Here is a 24,584-nt window from a genome sequence, read left to right as displayed (position 1 = left end):
ATACATGTACAGACAGCTGAGCTACACAATCCATAGACTCACACTGCGCAGCTGCTGTTGGGCTGTACCACTCCTGTACCACATTAAACTGATGGCGAGGGACTGAATGTTTGAATTTACTCTTATGTATAATGTAACAAAACAAAACAACTTTCTGCACATCTAACACCAGTGTGTGAGGAAGATGGCTAAACTCTCCTTGACATGCTACTTCTGCATGTACTGGGAGTTTGTTTTCCTCCACATGGGGGGAAGCTTCGAAACATGTGACCCTCCACCTGCAGTGTGCAGCAGAGACATCAGGCATATCTGCTGATCATGTTGCGCACTCTAACAATGTAACTGCCCACCTTCCATGTTTGCCAGTTTGCTCCTCAGCCTCAGCTCTAAGCATGAGTAAAGGTCCAATGATGATTGACCATCCCAGAGGACTAAGGAAATCCCTCTGAGATGCTGAGTCCATACAATTCCTGGAACAAGTGCCAAGCAGTCACCTTTCTCTAGAGCAGATAGCAATGGCCATCTTTTGTATGGGTCTCTGTTTGCGTTCGAGGGAGGGGCACGTGCACTCAAAGCTCTAGCTGCACAATTAATGTCCGCCTTTTGTGTTTGTATTCCTGCCTCTTTTCTTTCTGTGTTTCATCTCTTCTGGCAGAGGATCCATTAGCTTCAGCTTCACCTAGTCTAATTGACAGGGAGCTTTGTTCTTGTCTTCAAACTTTTTTGTCTTTCTTGTCTTTTTGGCCTTTCTCTCAGGGTTTGACACGAACATTTTCTTAAGGTTATTCCCCATCCCCTTTGTCTCTTCCCTCCCCGCATCAACCTCAAATAGTCACATCAGGATATTTGCAGACAAGGCAGGCAACTCAGAAATGTAAGTTCCTGACCCTGCATGAAACAAGGGGAATGCATAGGGTGACCAGATGCCAAGCAGCACAGGGCTTCTATAACTTTAAGGGCTGTGCAGGTCGGAACTTCATTAGGTACAACTCTTCCCGCCCTCCCGCCCCATACATAACACAGCTGCACCAGCCAAGCTTCTGCCTTCTATACAACTATTATAAGTCCAGGAGTTCTCTGTTACTATTACCGTTACTATGAATATTTATATACCCCTCTTCAACCAAAGTTCACAAAACGGTCCACAAGGGAAAATACATTTAAAAAATGGTCCCCTGTCCCCAAAAGACTCACAATCTGTTCCATGTGGTTATGAATAAACTGAATTAAATTTCGTTCTATTTTGAGAATGACCAGTGTTGATTGTGATGTATTGTTTCATAGATTCTGGAACTGATTCTTGCATCTGTTTTAAAACACCAGGCTTGTTTTCTGCTATATATGGCTGTGAATGCAATTAATAATTTATATTTTTGAGAGAAGCAGCCTGTTCTGCCACCCTGAAACATCTGCACATAGATTTAAGAGACTACCCATTTACTTCAAGCCAACACTGGATAAATTTGACCTCACACAATCCAGAGAAAGCTAAGTGTGCAAAACTGAAATTGAAATCAGTGGGAAATGGTAACCCAAGGAGCTTCAATGCTCAGTAGGGATTTGAATCTGGGTCACACCCTAACTCCCTGTAGTGAAGTCTATCTCCTACATTACAATAGCCCATTCACACATTATGTTAAATGTAGGTACGATGTGTGTACACACGTACAGACCTGCACATCATACCGTTATTCACACATTATGAACGGTTCAGTGCATGTACAGTAGCACATTTCCTATATGTACCAGGCATTTGAAGGGGGCAGTACTGAGTTCACTTTTACAATGAACAGATGTACAGTCATTCAGACAAAAACATCTACATCTGTACCGACACCTGTACACCAGGGGCATAGCAAGGTTGGAGTGGGCCCAGAGACAAGATTTTAAAATGCCTCCCCCACTGACGCTCAGCTCATGAAGTAAAGAAATCTCAAATGAGGCTGAATATTGGTAACAAAAAGCGTTGTGAGAGAGAGATTTACAATGCTTTTTGTACGTTTGTGTGTGTGTGTGTGTATGTATATATATATATATATATATATATATATATATATATATATATATTTGTGAACTGTGGACAATGCAAGTCATTTAATGGTACAAGAAAGACATGTTGTTCTGGTAGCTCCAGGTCTTAACACTCACATCAATTTCGGAGGATGAATCCAACTGAAGGAAGCCCGGGCGGGTGCACGGCTGGGGAAGTCAGCCATGTGACTTGCCTCTGGGGGCCCCCCAAGGCAGTGGGCCCCCAGACAACTGTCTCCCCTTGCCCTGTTATAATTACACCCCTGCGGTACACACATATAACGAATACTATTGTAGCTCTAGTAACAGCTTCAAATCTAATATAATAGATACATATTCAATGTTCAGAGGTCTATCGTAACCTCTACAGATATTTATTTATTTGATTTATATACCGCCCTTCCAAAATGGCTCAGGGCGGTTGATACTAAGGAAACAGCTATTGTACCTATTTGAATATATATGAAAAATAATAAATAAATAAGATAAGATGGTTGAATTGTACTAGTTGCAACTTGCATTCTGAACTCATACAGGTGTGTACTGTTAATGTTACAGCAGCACTGCTGCTTGTGTCGTGGGAGATGGGTGGCGTGGCGGCCCAGAACTGCGGAGCGGACGCCCCAGACAGACAAATAGATTGGGCGGCCCAGTGAGTCTGATCAAGTGAATCCGGAGATGGAAAAGTCGGTTTTGAAGACTTACAGTACTGTCACTGCCGTCAAAGGGAGCTGAAAGGGTGGAGCTCTCGGGGTTAGGGAAAGGAGGCGGGAAGACGAGCGCGAGCCCCCACCCCCTGCACAAGGCGAAGGGGCGCATTCTCCAGCTCTGTCCAGGAGTTGCGTCTGGAAGACTACAATTCCCGCCATGCTTCAGGGCGACCCGGAAGAGGCCCCTAGGCGCGTGCGCACTGGGGCCCATTCAGCGAACGGGCTCTCTGGAGGTGTCCTGTCTCCCTCGCCTCCTGCCCAAAGATTTCCATCATCCTGCTGCCGCGGCCTGCCTCTTCTTCCCTCCCGCGTCCGGCTCGCGCGCGACGGCGGCGGCCTAGTGCCCAGCCCAGCTTTTCGTCTTCCCTTCCCAGCTGGTTAACCCTCTCCTCGCCTAGGCCGTCCTTCCTTCTCCTGGAGCAAAGCCGGGCGGCGGCGCGGCCATGGCGGACACGGCGCAGAACGGGCCTCTGCAGGGCGGCGCGGGCGGCGGGGCCGTGGTGAGTCAGCCAGCCAGCCAGCGAGCGAGCTATTGAGCGGCTGACTGGGAGGGAGTCGGCGGCCCCCAGAGGGACGACGGGCCCAGGAGGGGCGGCTCCCCATCCCTCCTCGGCATTTAACCGGCGGCGCTCCGCTTGAGGCCTGTGTTTAGACTATGCATTTGAGTCTCGCCCCGGACCCGTCCAGCAGCTCCAGGCCCCCCCACCAAGCTCGGGGTGGTGGTGGCCGGGGGAGGGCGAGCATAGCCCCCCTGGCTGCTGCCGCCCTCTCGCGAAGGTCTGGGCCCCACCTCCCCCCCCCAGTACGAAAGGCGGAGAAGGAAGGAGCCGCGTGGGGCCGCCCTCTCGGGCGTGGAACGGGTGCTAAAGAGATGCGGTGGAGGGAGTCTCTCCTCCACCTCTCCTCTTTCCTCCTGGACTTGCACGCGGAACTCCGTGCCAACACACCCGCAGACTCTGCTTTCAGAAGTTGAGCCTTGTCTCTTGAGAATGAGGAGAGTGGCTTTCCATAGGGGATCACCGCCTCCATTGTAGGCCTGGGACTAGGCGCAGGGCTCCTCCATTTAGGCCCCATAGCTGCTTTTGGCCTGCAACTCCCATAATCCCTGGCTGTTGGCCACAGTGTCTGGGGATTATGGGAGTTATCGGCCAAAAGTAGCTGGCGGGGGGCGCTGAGTTGAGCAGGCCTGGAAGAGCCCTGAACCTTTGAATGGTTGCATAGAAGGGGGCACTTGGGTAGATGCAGTTTTCAGCTCCGCACAGGAAGCAGCAGTTTCCAGTCTTCCCAGTTTTAGGTGACCTTAAAAAGTACATGAATCCTGTCCTCCTGTACATCTGGTTAAGTTGCGCTCTCTCTCTCACTGCTGCTAGCCTTGCCACCACTTCAGCATGTGTGACTTGACCTTTCCAGAACCTACTTTTCCTTGGTTCCTTCTGCCACCATTGGCAGAAGTTTGTAGGATGAAGGCAGTGTTCCCTCTAAGGTGTGTGCATGTGTGCGTACACACGTCTTTTGATGGCTGCTCAGTTAATTTTAGATCCTGCTCAAGCTGAATCGTGAAGGCCCCACTCTAAATGCACACACTGCCTTGATTTTGCCACCCAGAACAAAACTCATTGCACACACAGATGAAAAAAAAATAAATAGAGGGAACATTGGATGGGGTGAACTTTGGAGCCCTGTTCAAAGATGCATCCCCATCTTTCAAAAGACAGATGCTGAATTCAAGCCTAGCTGGAAGTTTTATTTTCTGAACCATTAACTGTTCCATAGAAAGATGGGTGTTTGATGGGACTAGCGCCTATGCATATTACAGAGGTGTTTGGGGATGTATCTGCACCCCACCCACAGGAAGCATAAAAAGAAATTGAAAGTATTTGGACTAAGCTAACAGGGGAACACATTACATAAACACCACTCTACATTTGATTTAAATCCTATCTACATGCGATTTACTGTCTGGGTTCCCACTGAAAGTGGTTGGCAATAGCCCTAATAAGTGTCACAATGTGAATCAAAATTAAGTAAGTCCCACTGATTTTAGACTTGGTGGGATTTGTGTAAATGTGCTTTGAACTGTTTCCTCTTTTACCTTTAGCTTGCAGTAAAGTGACAATGCAGTCAGTTTCTTACCATGTAGTATTACATGGATGTGAATGTATTTAGACATTTGCAAACTAATCAACCCCAGTGGAGGAAGGCAGGGGGGGCAGCCAATCTTATGACAGTCTGTTTCATGTGTTGCTTGTGTGGGATGGATATAACCCTCTGCATCCCTGAAAATGAGATTTACTCTGGTTCATTTTGTTTGAAGGCAGGATGGGAAAACTCACATGGCAAGCTTTCTGTTTAGATACAATAATTGCTACACTGTATTATTCCCAGGTAAAATAACCAATTTAATGGTATATGTGAGGGCTTTCACAAGGCATGTGCAGCTTGTGGCTCCAAATGCAGCTCACCAGCCGCCTTTCTTGTGTTTAACAGCCCCCTTATTTTTGCAATCCTAGACAGGCAGCAAAAGCGAAATGTTTATAAAGTCCTTAGTGCGCTGCCATACCTGGTTGATGGACTTCATTTGGTTCAGAGGGTCAGAGTTGTGTAGACCTTGCCTTCATCCTGATGTTATACCGGCTCAGGCCAAATTTTCTTTGGATCTAGGACCAATTTTCTTTGGATCTAGGACCCAGCTCAGACATGATGGTGGGGATGGTAAATGGGCTTCCCTTTGTCTCCTTTACAAGTAGCATACTTAGAACAGTAACATGGCTGCCTGGGACAAATAGAGATAACTCTACATCTGGATATCCTAGACTTGGCTCTCTGGTACCTAGAATTTGTTGAGCCCTGTATTACGCTGTCTTCACCAGGTGCTTTTTCTAGAACGTGGTTGTAACATTCTTGCAATGTCATTGTGATGATATGGCTTGTGAATTTGCACTGATGCAGCTAGTATCTATTGTTAAATTGTATTTATGTATTGTTACATTTCTATACTGTCTTTCATTAAGACAATCTCAAGGCAATTCACACAAAAGTTAAAACAAGGCTGCTAAAAACAGATAAAATATTAAGCTTGAATATAAAAATACATATCTGATTGAAAAGAATTTTAAAAACAAGCACAAAATAACCATAAACAATACAAAGCAGTAGCAATAGAAACAATCATATAAAAGCCTGGGTAAAAAGCCAATATTTTACACACTTTCCAAGAACTGAGATGGAGTCTGAGGAGGGGTTGGCCACCAGGAGAGCTAGTAGTATGTGGTGTCATAAATTCTTCTATCATCTAGCAAGTTCTAAAATTGGGCCATTAGATTTGAGTTCCACCTGATGCTGAGTAAGTCTTCTGGGACAAATCTGGACTCCAGGTTCTATCAACTTCCTTCTTCAGAAATGTCCAGGCAGTGTTTGTATGGCTGTCTGCTAGCAGATTTATTGTAGGAACTTTGAGTTTTCCAGGGAGTTTATATAAAAATGGAAAATTCCTGCAGTAGTTTTAAATATCTTGGGAGTACTTGTCTTTAGGACATGTGTAAACTCATTTTCTGTAGTAAATCTGTCACTGCTGCTGCTCTGACTGCTAAAAGCAGGTAATGGTTGCCGAGTCAGCTACCACCTGTTCTAGTATGAGGCAAAGTGGATGCCCTGTACTGCTCAGAGCATGAGGATGTTTGAGGCTTCTTTTTTTGCCAGGCAGGCAGTAGGGATCAGCTTCCTATCCCAGTTCCTCAGGGGGAATTGCTGTGCCCCATTGCTTCTTCCCAGCTATTATTTGTCCTGCATGCTAGCAGAGGGCAACCCTTGCTCTGCTCAAATAGCAGAGTAAAACATCTTTCAGAAGTTTTGTAACTGTTTATTCCTAGTAGAAGAGGTGCTCTGTGGATTTGACCTATTAGTCTGTCATATTCCTTATGCTCCTTACATGTATATAAAAGCTCAGATTTCTACCAACATATAAATTATTTATCTTTCTTGTTATCCACCAAATATGTTTAATAATTAGAAAAATTTGATATCTCCTGTTTCCCCCCTTTTCTTATAGCAATTTATGATGACCAATAAGTTGGACACTGCAATGTGGCTTTCCCGTATATTCACCGTTTACTGTTCAGCTTTATTTGTCCTGCCTCTTCTAGGGTATGTATAATAATGTTCTTAAAATAAGTGATGTCACTGACACCTGGGCCCATTGAGAGCACTTTGTATTACTTAGGAATAGAATGGAACATAAAGCACGGAAAACAATATCCACACAGCTCCACAATATAAAAGTGTCATATCATCATTTTATTTTATATAAATAAATGTATAGGGCCCATTCTAGGCAAGATTAAGCACTTGAATGTCTCATTGATTTCAGTGGAAGAGTTGAGCATGAGTTTAAACTTCTTTCATTGAATGTACCATAATAGTCCTGGGTCTTGTTCAGTGTTCTGTAAATATTAATACTTAGTATTTAATGCTATTTAATAACATAATTTTATGTCTATACTCTTTAAGTGCCAGTTTTGCTATCTGTATGTATATACAGATATACATTCAGCTTGAGTGAGTATACTGGAGAACCTTGGTATTCGTAGGGGTTCCGTTCCCAGCTAGTGCTGTGGATACCAAAATGGCAAATATCAAGTAATGGGGAATAGCATCACAGGGGTTAGGTTCCTGGAGGCCCAGAAATAGCTGAGAAATGGGCAAAATGGGGTGTGTGTGTGCGTGTGCGTGTGCACTAAATAAAGTACCCTACCGTGGGCCTCCAGCAATGCCCCCCCAAGTGCCAAACTCAATTTTTGTTGCCCCACACCCACAATTTTCAGAGCTTTTAAAAACAAAATGAGCCACAAAATGATGGGTGCAAATGACCTCAGAGGTCATTTCCGCTCACCCCCAATATGCGGACCATAACCCTTTGAATGCTGATTTTTATTGGGTGTGCCAAGGTTGGGTGCCAATTACCTGACTCTGGATATGCAAAACCATGGGTGTCGGATCTGCGCATGCTGAGGTTTGCATGTAGGCTATTTTTTCAGTTTTCCACTTTCGCCTTTTTAAAAGTCTTTTGAAATATTTGGTTTCAGTGACATTTTTTTAGCTACTTTATGCCTGTTGTTTTCTCTCCAGAGAAACAAACAAACAAAAAAATAGGCCAGTGTGCATGAACAATATTCTCACAAAACCATATTTTTCACTTAATATTCCTATAGTTTTAGTTCCAAGTACATGGAATGCTTCTTGGAATGAATGGTAATTATGTCTTGGCTGTGGTTGGCAGGACTGGCTTAGAGAGGCTGCAATTATGATGCAATTCTTGTGGGAGAAAGACCTCATGGCTGTGGCTTGGTTTGTATGGTAACCTCTCCTTTGATAATTCTCAGGTTGCATGAAGCAGCTAGCTTTTATCAACGTGCCTTGCTAGCAAATGCTCTTACCAGCGCCCTTCGACTGCACCAAAGGTTACCACACTTCCAGCTAAGCAGGGCTTTCCTGGCCCAAGCCTTGGTGGAGGACAGCTGTCACTACCTTTTGTATTCCCTCATCTTCGTTAATTCCTACCCTGTTACAAGTATCCTTTATTCAGGTGTTTTCTGAGCAATTGAAATACTTAGGTTATAAAGGAGTCTCACTGCAAGTGTGGCGGTGTGCTTGGATGGGAGGAGACCTGGGTTCAAATACCCGCTCAACCCCCCTTGTGGGCCCATCACTGGTCACTTTGGGTCAGTCACTGACAGCCTAACCTCTCAGCTTGTACTTTTGCGAGGATAAAAGTAGGAAACAATGCCTCTTTGCTGTTCTGAGCTCTTTGGAGAAGAGGTGGGATAAAAATGTAACAGATAAATAAATAGCACATGTGATTTAAGAATCATTTAACAAAACAATCCCTGTTGGCCATTAATTCCCCTCACCTAACATACTACTCTAAGAGGTGAGGCTGCAAGAGGGCTGCCAACTCCTTTCCTGTGCTGTTGCCCATGTGGTCTTGGGAAGGAAACGGAAGGTGCCGATTTAGAAGGGGTAAGGGGGGCAGAGAGGAGCGCTTCTTCTAAAAGGATGCTTAATTAATCAGAGATGTTTATTAAATCATTTACACTGAAGTCCTAAGCATGTTTGTTCAGAAGCAAGTTCTATTGAGTGCAAAAGGCTTACACATATTGCTAGTGAGTCAGAATAAGCCAACATCTTTAAGATGCTTCCAACATAAATAGGGCTGCCTGTCAGCTAGCAGTACATGTAGTTGATTAATCATCTTTTAACTGACAAAATGCATTTGCATATTACCAGAACCTCACAATTGGTGCCTTTTAGCTATAGTGAAGGAAGTGTGAGATGCTGAAATTTAATCCACTGAGGCTCAAACTAGACACAGTTATGGCACACGTGTTTCTGTTCATGTGTTTGTGCCATTCACATATGGGGGGGATGTGAAATGGCAAGGTGGGATGCGGGGGGAGGCATCTTTCCTGATTCACTCAGAGCAGGCCTGCTAAACTTAGGCCCCCCCAGCTGTTTTTGGACTACAACTCCCATAATCCCCATCCATAGTGGCCAGTAGCCTGGGATTATGGGAGCTGTAGGCCAGCATCTGCAGGAGAGCCGAAGTTGAGCAGGCCTGACTTAGAGCCAGAAAAGTCAAAAGTGACTGGAGCAATTGAGGGGAGGTAAGGCATGGAGGGAGGACATTCCAACACACCCCTCACACCCCCACTCTAGTTTTTATATGTGACCAGGGTCACATATAACCCTGTATACCTCCCCAGGGTACACATGATAGGTAGCTCCATTGCATCTTACTTGTTTCTAAATCTGCCACATTCTCACCAGGAAATACTTTAATATGTTTTCATTTTGTATCGTAGGAATACACCAGAACCAAAATAGCCTCAGGAAATAAATAGATGTTTTCTTGACCCTACCAGTTAATGAACTAAAACAGTAGCTGATCAATCAACTGATTTAAACAGCAGCCTGGGTTAAAAAAAATTCACACAAATTGCTAGATGTGAGCGCCTCTACAACTGCATCCTGCCAGTTCTCATTTTGAAACATTTTACTATGGTTAATACTATGCACAACAAAGTTGATTATAAAGCAGTCTTGCTTTAAATTCTTAAAGGTGTGAAGAGTTGCTTATATGAAAGGTCTGGTCATAGAAAATGGAGACCACATTGTTTTTCAACATTGTGAGTAGGGGGTATATTTGGTTATTCATCTCATAATGTAAACATGCAGTAATGTTTGTAAGATGTGCAATTTCCCTTACCTTTCACTTCAGTGAGTATTTTCCCAGTTCTCTTGTTTTCTTTGCTGCATGCTGCTACCTACACGAAAAAGGTCCTTGATGTAAGTATTGTAATGGCATGTAATCCTGTTCCCATTTATGCCACCCTGTTTCTTTTAAGGGGGATCAGATACAAATGTGAGAAATACTGGATGAATTTTTGAGGGGAGGTTGAAAATTTGGATTCTGTCTATTCATCTTTGTCCTGGTTAAGGGGCATGCTTGCTGTTGTATCACAGCATTGCCATGCAGAGAAGAAAAGAAAAGTCTTGCTGAGACCCAATGTGGGGTAATGGTTAGAATATCAGACTAGTACCTGGGATCAAGTTCCCTTTTAGCCATGGAGTGCTCTGGGTGATCATGGGCTAATTCCTACCTCTCAGCCTAGCCTACCTCACAGGGTTGTTAGGATAAAAGTGGGGTTGATCATAGATGGCTCTGAGCTCCTTGGAGGAAGGGTGGAAGAAAGATAGAAATAACATTTTGTAACTGATATGTAAATATATGAGAGAAACAAGCCTAATGAAGCAGATGGTTAAACTGAAGTTGAGTGTTAGAATGAGCACATCTCCTGCACAAGCACCATTGAATAGGGATGTGCACGAATCACGATTTGTGCACTGATTCAAAAGATGAGGTGGGGAACCTGTAAGAGCGAGGAGAGCAGGTCCGTACTAGCTGCTCCACCGCTCACTGCAGCAGGAACTGGCCTATTTTAACCCCTACTAACTTGGCAAAGAGGCATCAAAAGATTAATCAGCACATTAAAAGTGGTGATTCTCTTTATTTAGCAGAAGGAGAGTAACTGGCCCTATCCACCCCCAGCACAGTACCTCCAGTGACTGTTGCTGGTATCTATCTGATGTTTCTTTCTAGATTGTGAGCCCTTTCGGGACAGGGTTCCAAATTATTTGTTTGTTGTTCCTCTGTGTAAACCGCCCTGAGCCATTTTTGGAAGGGTGGTATAGAAATCAAATTGATGATGATGATGAAGAAGAAGATCATCATCATCATCATCCCCCCAGTGGTAATTGGTGCCCTAGGTACAATTCCAAAACAGCTTGAAGAGCACCTCAACACCATAGGGGCCACATAAATCACCATCAGCCAATTACAAAAAGCAACATTACTGGGAACAGCCTGTGACAATATCTATAATAATAACAGCAACAACATTGATAATAAAATCCAGCCATCCCAGGTCCTTGGGAAGGACTTGATGTCTGGATAAAACAAACCAGTCCATAACACCTGTCTGACTGTGTAAACAATAATAATTTTTTGTTTCTCCCTAGTACCCCTTGCATGGCAGCGGTGCACACATGGCCTCCGCACATGCGTTACGGCCATTTGTGTGATCTGCAACCATGCTGACCTCACCGTTTGAATTAGTGCACAAATCATGATTCATGCACATATCTACCATTGGTGAATATGAGTTGTATGGGAGGGAATGCAGATCACTCATTCATTTTTAATAGGGCCTGTGCAAAAAAAGGTTCAGGTAATTATGGCTCTAAAGTATGTGCGAAACATCAAGCAAGCTTCTAAATTCTTTGAAATACTTCTGTACTCTTCTGTATTCTTAAATGGATAAGGATAAGAGACCTCAACTTTTAATCTCTATCCCCAAAGTGAATTCTTTCCCTCAAGTTCGCAAAATAATGTTAGAAAGTGGGACATCCATATCTGTGTACTTTGGAAGGCTGCTTTACGTATCATGTGGTAGCACACTCCATCATGTGTCCCTGTGGCATGGAGCTGTGTGTATCTGGCTTGATACACTTATTTAACACATTTTCATGTGTAAACATGTTAAGCTTTCTGTAAGATGTGAAGGATTGTTTTAACTCACAATGTACATGTTAACTATACTTCCAAAAGGATATTGAATACACTTTTAATATTTGCAAAATCCATTTACAGTTTCCCTACTTACTCTTTAGATTTTAGGCACTAGTTAAACACCCTGTAAAGTTTGTGAAATAATTACAAGTGCAACATAGATGAAAAGATCTGTATGTTTCTTCTGATTTTTCTTTTCTTTTTAAAGGCAAGAGGTTCAAACAGTCTTCCTTTTCTAAGAAATCTCTTGGACAAGTTAAATGCTAATCAGCAGAACATTTTAAAATTTATAGCCTGCAATGAAATCTTCTTGATGCCAGCTACTGTGTTTATGCTTTTCAGGTATGTGAGGAGATATTGTCATACTTCTTATTGTCAAATTCTTATAGAACATCAGTGGAATACAGAATGATGCAGAGTTCTCATATATCCTTGCAGAGTCCCCATGAGGGACCCACTTTACAGAACTGAAAACTGAGGCTTAAGTAGTGATTTTCTCCAGGCTATTGCTTTAGTCCTTGGCTAAATGCAGCAGGCAAGGTTAAGTTGTGCATTAAAGCTGATTCTTCTGATCTTACCGTGATAAACTTTATGGCCACACTTGTATTCTTTTGGAGGAATATGACTTTCAAAAAGTGCATTAGGACTCCTTGGACGTGGCTTTTTGAAAAAGCAAATATGAGATATCAATGCCTGTTTTTATTTTCTATATTCTTGTATAGTTTTAACTTTCAGATCATGTGAAACATCCAGACTAAGACTGACTAAGTTTCATGGTATTTAGTGGAACTTAAATTAGTCATCGCTAACTTGTCTAACTGATTTTGGTGGTGCTTAGTCATGACTAATTTAGTCTGGATGCTACTATTTGTTGAAAGGTGGAGGATAGATCTTATATATGTTGAACTATTTCCTTAAATTAATAACTGTTCTACAGATCCTTAGGAAAGGAACCTTTGTGTGCAAAGGTTCTTTTGGTAATGCTGGCCAAATCAGCTTAGACTTACAGGAGACCCCAAAAAAGGAGTATGACTTTAATGAATGAAACAATTGGTTATATCTTGTGGGCTGCTGCACTGACATATAGTAGTTCATAGAATCAAATATAACAGCCCTATTTTGTGTGTGACCACATCTTTCACTGGTGCTGGTGCAAAATACCGCCCCCCCCACCCCCACCCCCATCTCTCTTACCTTTGCCTAGAAATAAAGTTGCTGACGGTGTTCCCTCTAAGGCCAGCTGACAGTGTTCCCTCTAAGCACTGTTCCCTCTAAGGCATGCACATGTGCACGTGCTCACAAGTTTTTTGATGTCTGCTCAGTTAATTTTAGATCCTGCTCAGGTTGAATCAGGAAGGCCCCATTCTGAATGGATATGTGCACACACTGCCTTGATACTCCCACCCAGAGCAAAACTCATTCCACACACAGATTTTAAAAAATAGAACAGTGGCTGACAGTACGCATCTTTCCTTTAATTTAAAATTCAGAGACTGTAGCAGAGATAGTTAAAGAGTGTTCAACCCTCCCACCCCCACCAGAGCTAGAGTCCAGCAATGGCTGGACATTGCAAGCTGTGTTGAAATCCATTTCCCAGTGTGATCCTTCTCTATTGTCTGTTTACCGTATTTTACGGACTATAAGACGCTACGGACTATAAGACGCACCTTAATTTTAATCCAGTTTTTCAGAGTTTTAACATATTAAACTGTTAAAACATATAAGACGCACCTGAATTTTGGCGGATATTTTTCGAGGAAAAAAGTGAGTCTTATAGTCCATAAAATACGGTAATTCTATTTTTTGCCTGAGTGAAGCTGAAAAGTTCTAAGGGTTTTTTTTTGCCAGTTAGCCCAGGGAAGTGCCTTGCTGCTCCCCCTTACAAGGGGAGACTTGGCAAAACATAAGTCTCCTCTTGTAAGGGGGAGGGAATCCTTGAGAGGAAATGGTATTGGTACCATTGGTAGGAGAAAATGCCTGTGAGGCCTTTTACTGGGCTCTGTGGTGCCATGGCAGAAAAAGCTCAAGCAGCGTACAAAACGAGCATTCATGAGTGAGTGTTCTTCATGTTCATGGGCTGCTGTGATGCACTGCTCTCCAAACTGGGCCTCTTCTTCTCACCTGTAGCTCTAACATTCCTTGGTAGTCCTTACTTAAAGTTCCCTTTCTCTTTCTTCCTGGTAATGCTACATGCACCGGAAATTTGCCTGTCTCCCCCTCCACCCATGCAACTCTCTCTTCGGTCACTGTGTCTCCCCTTTCCTCAAGTATGCAATTCCCATCAGGTTGCCTTTCTTCCGCCTTCTAACAGTGCTCTCTTTTGTCTATTCCCTCCCACCATTTAAACCCAGATAACTGATTTGTAGGTAATCCTATCCTTCCATATAATTCACTTCCCTGCTGGCTCCTTTGCCAGTAGGCATTCATACTGCTTTCTGCAAGTGTAGGAGTAGGTAAAGGTAAAGTGTGCCGTTGAGTCGGAGTCAACTCCTGGCGACCACAGAGCCCTGTGGTTTTCTTTGGTAGAATACAGGAGGGGTTTATCATTGCCTCCTCCTGCGCAGTATGAGATGATGCCTTTCAGCAGCTTCCTATATTGCTGCTGCCTGATTTAGTAGGTAATGGTTAACTGTGCTTGGTGCAGGACTGCAGCTGGAGGATGGGAGGATTAGCATCTGAACAACTCCTCTGCCTTCTATAGGGAGCTATGTTCCCTACAGAGCCTCTGGAGAACTCCAGAAGTGGGCAAAGCTTTGTAATTGGGACCAGTGGTTGGGAAGCGGGTGATAGGGTGAGGGCTTGCCAGGAGCAGGGCAGAGCAAGGCAGCCTTGGGTTTGCTTACAGGCCCTTTCATGGGAGGCACAGTTAAGAGATGGGGCACTTGCAAACCATGGTTATGATTGCAGTGCTGCAATCAAATCACAGGTTCATGTTTTATTTTGGATGCCTTAGTTAAAATTTACTGAGGTTCCATGTGTCATAGGAACAGACCCAGTATTGTGAATGCAGTAGTTGCTTTTGAATGAGTACCATAAGGTTTTTGAAATGCTTGCCTTAAAATAGATGTCTGAACCTTTTTTAAGCTTAGAAAAATTAATTGCTTGCTCTTTTGGATGATGATGATGATGATAATAATAATAATACCAAACATCTAAAACATCAAGTAAAATAAACCATCTGCTGTACATGGACGATCTGAAGTTGTATGGAAAGTCCTAGTCAGAAATTGAATCACTGCTAAACACTGTCCGTATATTCAGTAGTGATATAGCAATGGAGTTTGGACTAGACAAGTGTGCTGCATTAATAATGAACAGAGGAAAAATAAGAAAAACAGAAGGAATAGAACTGCCCAATGGAAGCAAGATCAAGAACCTGGAAGAGAAAGAACATTACAAATACTTGGGCATTCTCCAGGCTGATAACATTGCACATGCTGAAGGTAAAAGAAAGATTGGAAGTGAATACATCAGGAGACTTAGAAAAATCCTAAAGTCCAAACTCAATGGCAGGAACACCATGCAAGCCATAAACACCTGGGCTATACCTGTTATCAGATACACTGCAGGAATAATAGACTGCACCCAGGCAGAGCTAGAGACGCTGGATCGTAAGACCAGGAAAATAATGACCATCAATCATGCTCTTCACCCCTGCAGTGATGTAGATAGGCTATACCTCCCTTGCAGCTCAGGTGGAAGAGGAATGCTGCAACTCCATCAAACAGTAGAGGAGGAGAAAAGAGGCCTTGAAGAATATATCAAGGACAGTTAAGAGGATGCACTTAAAATGGTCAATAACGAGAAACTATTCAACACCCATGAAACAAAGCAGGCTTACAAGAAAGAACAAGTCAAGAACCGAGCAGAAAAATGGAGAAATAAGCCACTGCATGGTCAATATTTGCACAATATAAGTGGAAAGTCAGACATCAGCAAGACCTGGCAGTGGCTTAAGAATGGCAACTTGAAGAAAGAAACAGAGGGTTTAATACTGGCTGCACAAGAACAGGCACTAAGAACAAATGCAATAAGAGCAAAAGTTGAAAAATCCACAACAAACAGCAAGTGCCGCCTTTGTAAAGAAGCAGATGAAATAGTGGACCACCTAATCAGCTGTTGTAAAAAGATCGCACAGACTGACTACAAACAAAGGCATGACAAGGTAGCAGGGATGATACACTGGAACATCTGCAAAAAATACAAGCTACCTGTAGCCAAAAATTGGTGTGACCATAAAATTGAAAAAGTTGAAGAAAATGAAGATGTAAAAATATTATGGGACTTCCGACTACAAACAGACAAACATCTGCCACACAATACACCAGATATAACTGTAGTCGAGAAGAAAGAAAAACAAGTTAAAATAATCGACATAGCAATACCAGGGGATAGCAGAATAGGAGAAAAGGAAATAGAAAAAAATCACAAAATACAAAGATCTACAGATTGAAATTGAAAGGCTGTGGCAGAAAAAGACCAAAATCATCCCAGTGGTAATTGGTGCCCTGGGTACAGTTCCAAAAGACCTTGAAGAGCACCTCAACACCATAGGGGCCACAGAAATCACCATCAGCCAATTACAAAAAGCAGCTTTACTGGGAACAGCCTATATTCTGCGACGATATCTATAACAGCAACAACATTGACAATAAAATTCAGCCATCCCAGTTCCTTGGGAAGGACTCGATGTCTGGATAAAACAAACCAGTCAATAATACCTGTCTGACTGTGTAAACAAGAAATAATAATAATAATACCACCTAACTGCCTTTTTCCTTTTGTTCTTTTCAGTGGGCAAGGAAGCTTGCTGCAGCCTTTTATTTACTATAGGTTTCTTACGCTTCGTTATTCCTCTCGTAGAAATCCTTATTGCAGGTAAGAACCCAGTCAAAAATCCACTCTTACAAATGTTTCATAGTGCAAATGTAATGCTTGGATAGGTGGCTTCTGGGTGCTGTTGCTATGAATTTTAAAAGGAGTAAAATAACATTGTGATTGCTTAAGATAACCGCCTCCCCTTCAGATTGCTTTCACTTCTCTGAGCGTGCACCCAAAAGATGAGTTCAGATAAAAGATGAGTTCAGAGGGCCATAGCCCAGTGATAGGCCAACAGCAACAACATTGCCAGTCCCTGGCATTTCCAGTTCTAAATTAGATGGGCTGGTGGTCCAACAGCATAATGCAGCTACCTTACAAACCGAAGGTTTCATCTCCTTATGGTGAAAGAGGCCACCCCTTGTGGGTCTGTGAATACTTGCACTTAAGATTAGAGATGTGCCTGAACCGGTTCATGTACCTGAACCGGTGCCCAGAAAAGTGGTGGGGCAGTGGAGGAGTAGGTAAGTTCCTTGCTTACCTACTTTTTAAAGGACCCAGTCCTTGCCCCACGGTGCGGCTGCCCAAGCCATTCATGCACATCCCTACTTAAGATCAGATTAGAGCTAGAAGTTATGAAGGGTGAATGGCTGCTGCTAATCAGTGGGAGTGGGGTAGCAACTCAGTGGCAGAGCACATGTCTTGCATGCAGAAGGTCCCAGGAATCTCCAGCTGAAGGATCTCGGGAGCAGTTGCTGGGAAAGACCTCTGCTTGAGATCTTGGAGAGCCAGTGAGAGTAAACAATACTGGGCTAGAAACGCATCTAGGAACATAGGAAGCTGCCTTATATTGAGTCAGCCCCTTGGCCCACCTAGCTCAGTATTGTCCACATTGACTGTCACAGCCGCGGCTTTCCAAGGTTACAGGCAGGAATCTCTCCCAGCCCTACCTGGAGATGCTGCCAAGGAGTGAACCTGGGGCCATCTGCATGCATGCTGATGCTCTTCCACTGACTTATGGCCCCATTCCCTAAGTGGAATAACTTAGTATCCCATCTAAATAGAAACCAGGGCAGACCCAGCTCAGCTTTATGCTCAGCCAGATTGCCTGTACATCTAGGGGAGGATGCAAGACCAGCTCTCTTCCCTTAGGTGTATGAGCGATCTGACGGAGCATAAGGCAGCTTCATATGTTTGTATATGTTCATACAGTCAATACTACTTCTGCTAATTTGTCTTAAGAGGCATTTTAATCGGGGCTTAGTTTTGAGTGAGATGTAGTAAGTACTGTTGCAATGTAAGCATGTTGCTGAAAAAGAATCCTGTTGTTTCTAGGACTCTCTTCACAGAGCTGCGGATTGTTGTGGAACACGTCATAATGAAACCGTCATGCCCTGTATTTGTCCGAAGACTCTGTCTCAGCAGCATTTCATTTATAAGCAGACTGGCACCAACAGTTGCATAGCTAATTTCTGGAAGCATGTTTGTGTGTGTGTGTCTCTAATGAACATTCTGAGCAGCTGGTATTTCTGCTGGTGATTTATAAATTCTGGATCTCAGTCAAGGTTGTATGCAAATACGTTGTTTCCTTCCAAGAGCCTATTACGTGAATTGTATCTATATGTGTTTAAAAAAACAACAACTGTTTTTTTCCAAGAAGGTGTTCTTGTGCTTTGTGGAAGATGAATGCCTGCCATCTTAGAGAAGATAATTTTCAAGACAAAAAACAGCCGGCATTGTACAATATGGCTTATGTGCTGTTGTGTTCTCGTCAATACTGAATGAAAATACTTGCTCAAAAACAAAACAAAACAAAAAAACCCCACCACCACAAAGAACTCCAGACAATACTAGTTGGGTTGCGTCTAACAAACTATCAGATGTTGCTGCAGTATAATTAGTAGCCTCTTATGTGTAGCATAATGTCTACATATACGGTACATATATTGGAATGTCTACATTTATGGTACATTTGAGTCAGTATTCCTTCCATTCAGTAAATAAAAGAAGCCCACTTAATTAAGTAAATCATTGTAGTCGGTAGAAATCAATTGACATCTGTCCTGACCGAGAACAATAGGTGTTAGCATTTAGTTTTGTTCAGATTTATTTAATAATTTTGGAATGGAAAGCTTTTCACCTCTCCCCCCTCCCCAACTTTTACATCTTTGTAAAGTAAATATTTCTCTAGACCACCTGAATGCCCTGCTGTTTTCATTGTCTTCCAAATATAGGACTTTTAAAATGCCAGCCTCCATATACTTTGAAAATATGAATTCTAAAAACAGACGGCACATTCTTTTCCAAGAAGAATTGAGGTTTTGTTGCCCTACTGAAGTAAAATTAAACTTTATAAAATTGAGTTATCGAGAAGCTTAATTCCTAATTCACTTCAAGTGACACATGCCCTAATAATGAATCTGTTTTTAGACTCTAGTTGCACTGTGAAATTAATGAGGCTTGTTTCTGAAGGTGGGTGCAACCCTTCTCTGAGAGGGATAGTGTCTGCTCACACAGGGGTTCCCTGAAAGCATAAAAGAATCCACGTCTTTCTCCCCTCCCCTTCCCACCCCACCCTTGACCATCAGTGCATGGACACAGGTGCAGATCCTACACAACACCAAAACAAGGGATTGGAAGTCTGTAGGTATTTGTCCAGCTCTCCCACCTTTCACTCGGTCAAAAAACGAAGTGGTGTGAAACAGGCAATGTTATACCCTTTGGAAATTCTGCATGTAGCACTTGCATGGCGAAGCATCATCCCCATTGTTGTTAGGATAGTGTCTGTTAGTGTGTAAAGGGATGTACAGCAGCAGTTGTCACCTAGACTCACACTGTTCTTGCACTTGTGTAAGGCTGCAGTTACTGAAGTGGGGCTGTGTTTTTTTTAGCCACATCTAGCTGTCTACTATTTTGACGAGAAGAATAGGTTGTAAAAAAATGTTCACTTAGCACATTCACCTGAACAGCCTACCTGTTTGAGTCCCATCACAAGCTCAATGTCCTGAATACTGAAAAGCATTTAACTGAATTGTTCCACACATGTCTAATTTTCCTTTTCCTCCTTAAAAAAGTCCAATCTAGACAGACAACTCATCACTTAGAAAAGCAATTGCTGTGATTTTGATTACAACGTTTGTCCCTTGCTACACATAGAAAGCCAGCATATTGGGGAGAAGGCTAGAGTAGAGCCCTACTTGACATGCTAGCTTTCTGTGTGCTGGGAACTAATGTGTGTTATTAATGGAGAATTTTCAGTCAGAGGACCTTCTGCCACTTGTCATTGAAATGGTGCAATCTAGGGACAATTTTATCCTGAGCCAAAAGTCAGAATCATGGAAAACAATACTTGTGTCTGTCAGAATACCACCTGTTCTGAGAAATGTTTGGAGGACTTTTTTTGACAATAAAATCTTATGTATGGTTTGGCTCAATCTGATCCTAAAGACACTTAAAGCCCAGTCCTTAAACATTAATTTGGAAGTAAACCCCATAATTTTCAGTGGGCTTACTCCAACTGATTAAATTTTTAAGGCCTACTTACAATTTAAAAAACAAACTGGGGCAGTAAGAACAGTTCTGTGCATCATCAGAAGTGCCAACACACATATATGGGGGCTGCCTTAGTCCTCCCCTATAGCATTTGATGGGGAACTAGTGCATGGCAGCTATGTAAACATGTATGCATCTCTCCCCTGTAAGTTTGCCTTTATTCATTGCAGTAGGAGTGGAAGACATTAGAACATCTGTTTGTGCTGCTGCTTATGAAGTCCAAATCTGTTCCTTTCTCAAATACCTGCATTTTGGGATTGTGGTGGTGTTAGCACTGGCTTTATATTTATTCACGGATTCCTGGAAACCTTATTTCAGTGTCTTTTTACTCTTGCATGAATGGGCCTGACTGATATGCTAAATACTTTGGAATGATGCCACTGTTTTTAGAACACTGTTTCCTTGTGACTACCTGATTTTTTTTATAGTGTGGATGTCATTGAGATCAAGCTCCTTCATTAGTTTGCTAATAGCCAACCCTGTACATTGCTTGCTAAATCTCCAGCTATGGAGAAAATGCAGTGATTTTTTAAATGGACTGAAATAATATGGCTTGGTTGCTCTCCTTTCAGCTTTCTGACTTCTAAACATCTATTTATGGAGAAGTTGCATACTGATATGCAGGAACATTGAAGATTTCATTTAGGCACTCTCTTTACTGTTTTATATCTCCTTTTAGTTTTTTAAAAACTAAAACTTCTGCAGCAATAAAGTGAATGTTGTGGGGTGGAATGGAATATTGGAACCTATTTCAGTCATTTATAGCTTTAAGTGGAATCCTGTGTTAATCATGGGAACCTGAAATTGAGCATTTAAAAAAAAAAAGAATAAAGGGATGGAACAGAGCGATCCTGCGCCGCCGCCCCCCCCATCTACCTTTGGCCACACTCAATAGCTGGTCACTCTGGGTTTGTGTTTCCATTCTCATTCAAAGATGCATCTAACCCACTTCAGTAGGGCTCAGATAAGCATCACGATGGTGACCGGGATGTGTATTCAAAACTGTATCTGCAATGCATGTGGATGTTTCTTTTAAAATCAGAGTAAGAGTTTATATTCTCCCATGAGGTTATTTCATGCATTATGCCACTGAATGCACACTTGAAAGATGTGGCACCCCTGGCTTTCCAATCAATGGACTTGTATGGGACATGAGCTTACAAATGTTTCATGTCATACAATGTTATGTTCACATTTTTAGGTGACACTATGCTCACTTCAAATATAATATGTGAAGAGGACTTGTAGCAGCAGTCTGGATTGTTTCACACAAGACAATTTCCCTCATACTTATGCTTTCACTGTATGCAAGCAACATGCATACTTTAGTGTATGGTAAAGACAGATTTATTTTAATTATGGCTATGCGTATGCAAAATGGGAGGCCACAACAGCTAGTGAGTGTTTTTGAATTAGTGATGTGCATTTGCCACCTGTTGTACACAAATGGGGCAGCATCTAGACTAGTCATGACTTAAGTCCCATTGGCATTAACAGGGCTTAAGTTAGTCATGACTGACTTTGCCTCATTGCATAGTTATGACTTACTAGCTTGCGTATTGCCCATGGTTTTCCTAGAGATGAAAATTTTCCAGACAGTTGGGAAAAACTGAAACACATATAATATTGCAAATAGTAAACACAAGGAAGCTTTTATTATCTGCGCTTAGAAACAGCCCCCCCCCCAAATACTGGTTAATATCAGTATTATCCAGATTCAAAATAAAGAGTACAGACCCCTGTAATGTTTCTTTACTAGAGCTGAGAGTAGGATCAATGTACACACCACAGGCAACAGTTGCTTTCTCAAACTGTTTCTAACTGGGGAAAATGTCTCCAGCCTAATCACAGTATTCAGGCCTATCGGTGAAGCTCGATACTGAGTTGCACAGCTGAAGAGTTTGGTTTTAAACAAGTTTATCACATACAAAAAGGGGCCAAACTACATGGTGTGACATTAAAATGCATCACTGGCCCTGATGTGCTTCAGCTTTCTTTGGCAAAAAAACAAATGAATCAGGACCATGGAAGAGGCGTGCGTGCGTGCGTGCGTGCGTGTGTGTGTGTGTGTACACGTGTGCACCCCCCCACACACTATGGCCCTGCTCTCTCCACCCCTGCAGCTGCTACATGCCAAGGGGCAAAAAAAAGCTCCTACTGGTACTAGTGAAAGCTTTGCAAATAGCAGCCAGCAGGATAGGGCAAGTAAAAAAAAAGGGTAGGGTTAAGCCCTGCAACCCATCCTCTTATGTCTGCCTATTAAAACACACCCACACTCAAAGCACATCCTGGCTAGTAACACATTTAATCTTACTGAATGTCCTCTAAGTATAATAGTTTTGAGTTTTCCCTCAACCCTTTGTATCTCTAGGTTTTCTTCTATGGAAGGAATGGCCACAGTCCTAGACAGATGGATATGAATGGGCTTAAATATGGTCACATGTACGTTGGATTCTGGCCAAGGTGGTTACATTCTTAACAGAAATTGTGTGGAGTGGGGGAGCTTTGTGAGCAACTAACAAGCAAGTTTGAACTTGTGGGAAATGTGCATGTGGAGTCAGAGAAATAGCTTTCTGGGAGCAGAGTGGCCTGAACTGGGTCTTGGAGGAATAGCTGTTTTGCTGAAAGCTCAGTCTGCTGTTTTTTATGCTCATGCTTCACAGAGACATAAGCACGGCCCTGCTGGATCAGGCCAAAGGCCCGTCCAGTCCAGCATCCTGTTTCACACAGTAGCCCATCAGAGGCCTCTGGGAAGCCCACAGGCAAGAAGTGAGGGCACACCCTCTTTCTTGCGGCTTCTCCCCTGCAACTAGTATTTGGAGGTATCTTGCCTCTGAGGCTGGAGATGGCCTATTGCCACCAGACCAGCAGCCATCGATAGACCTGTCCTCCGTTAACAAATGTGCACATGAGCTCTCACTCATGTTTTTCTGATGGATTTGCTTTCAGGTGCTGCCACCTCAGAACACCCAAACTGCTTCCTAACTCCCTTGATTTTTAAAACCATTTGTGGATGTTCAATTTGGGAGTTTTAAGAATCATTGCGTATTCTCAGAGTGGGCAGCTTTTGAGAGGAAACCCGAAACAGACTTTCCATGCTGGATTGGGGACTGTTCCCATAGGCAGAGTATAACTGGCATCCAGATTTACATCTCCACAGTGAGTCACATCCAGATACAAGGCATATTTGCATGGCAAATGGGTTTGTTGGATTTTTCATCTTGGGCCGGAAGGCATTCCTCCTTCACTGACTTAAGCCTATGCAGAAACTTATATAATAACATCGTCTTTCCATGACACTTAACAATGTGACATAACAAATCATTATATTATAATCCCCCTATATATATTTTTGTTTTGAAGAAATATTTAAAAGAAAACAAACTTCAAACAACAACATCATACAGTACATAATTCTGCTCACAAATATAACACTAGACTTGTTTGGATTATTACTTCATTTACCTCTCTGTATTTCCTTTACATTTAGAATAATTGTAAATATAATAATGATAAAATAAATATCCCTTCCAACTTCTCAGGTCTTGTATGTTCAGGTTTTTGGGTATCAATATAATTTAATGCTTAACCAGAAGTAGAAATGAAGTGGAAGGAAGGGTAACGAGGGGTGCATAGGAGTCAGTGCAGCTACATGTGCTTAGGTGTTGTTTCAGTTGTCGCTATGAGCAGAGGATTTTGCCTTCATCCTATTACTTCCCAAGTTACATAGCCTGTGAAGATTATCCCCTGATCAGGCTGTAGTCAGAGGCTTCACCAATCCCCAAATGGCTGGCCTTGGCCTTCACTCTCTGGGCTGTTGGACTGACTTACTCCTTGTGGCGGGGGAGGCTTACCTGTACCGGACAAGGACTCCTGGAGGACCTTGCCAGCTAGTTGGTTAGACCAGAAATTCTCAACGTTGGGTCCCCAGATGTTATTGGACTTCAACTCCCATAATCCCCAACCAAAGGCCAGTGGGGCTGGGGATTATGGGGGTTGAAGTCCAATAATATCTGGGGACCCAACATTGAGAATCCCTGGGTTAGACTATAGTTTCACTCCACCCAATAGACTCAAGGGCTTATTCCCTATGGCAGAGGAGATTTGCCTACCCTTTTACCAGGAGACGTCACCAACCAACCCTTGTTTCAATTTTAGAAGGGTGTGGGGTTTGGTCCCTGTGAGGAGGCTTATCTACCGGGCCTATATGCCAATGTTGCCACAGATCAATATGGAGAATATGGACCAGTGTGCCAATGAGCCAGTGCCCTGTCAGACCGTGTACTCCTGCATACTGAATCTTATATGCTCTCAGTTGTTACCTAAAGCACTTAGTATAGGTTCAATCC

General features: G+C 42.8%; 1 protein-coding gene across 1 annotated transcript; it reads left to right on the top strand.

The window, feature by feature from the left end:
* Nucleotides 1-2,906: 2,906 nt before the first annotated feature.
* On the top strand, nucleotides 2,907-23,773 carry TMEM33 (transmembrane protein 33). Its single transcript, XM_053254818.1, has 7 exons — nucleotides 2,907-3,241; nucleotides 6,790-6,884; nucleotides 8,120-8,307; nucleotides 10,015-10,082; nucleotides 12,074-12,207; nucleotides 16,660-16,743; nucleotides 18,019-23,773. The coding sequence occupies exons 1-7, from the start codon at nucleotides 3,185-3,187 to the stop codon at nucleotides 18,146-18,148; spliced, it is 756 nt and encodes a 251-aa protein (XP_053110793.1). The 5' UTR covers nucleotides 2,907-3,184; the 3' UTR covers nucleotides 18,149-23,773.
* Nucleotides 23,774-24,584: the final 811 nt, after the last annotated feature.

This window comes from Hemicordylus capensis, chromosome 5 (genome assembly GCF_027244095.1).
Source record: "Hemicordylus capensis ecotype Gifberg chromosome 5, rHemCap1.1.pri, whole genome shotgun sequence".
Lineage (NCBI taxonomy): Eukaryota > Metazoa > Chordata > Lepidosauria > Squamata > Cordylidae > Hemicordylus > Hemicordylus capensis.
Note: the sequence above shows the minus strand (reverse complement) of the source record. Positions and strands in the feature narration are given on the sequence as shown.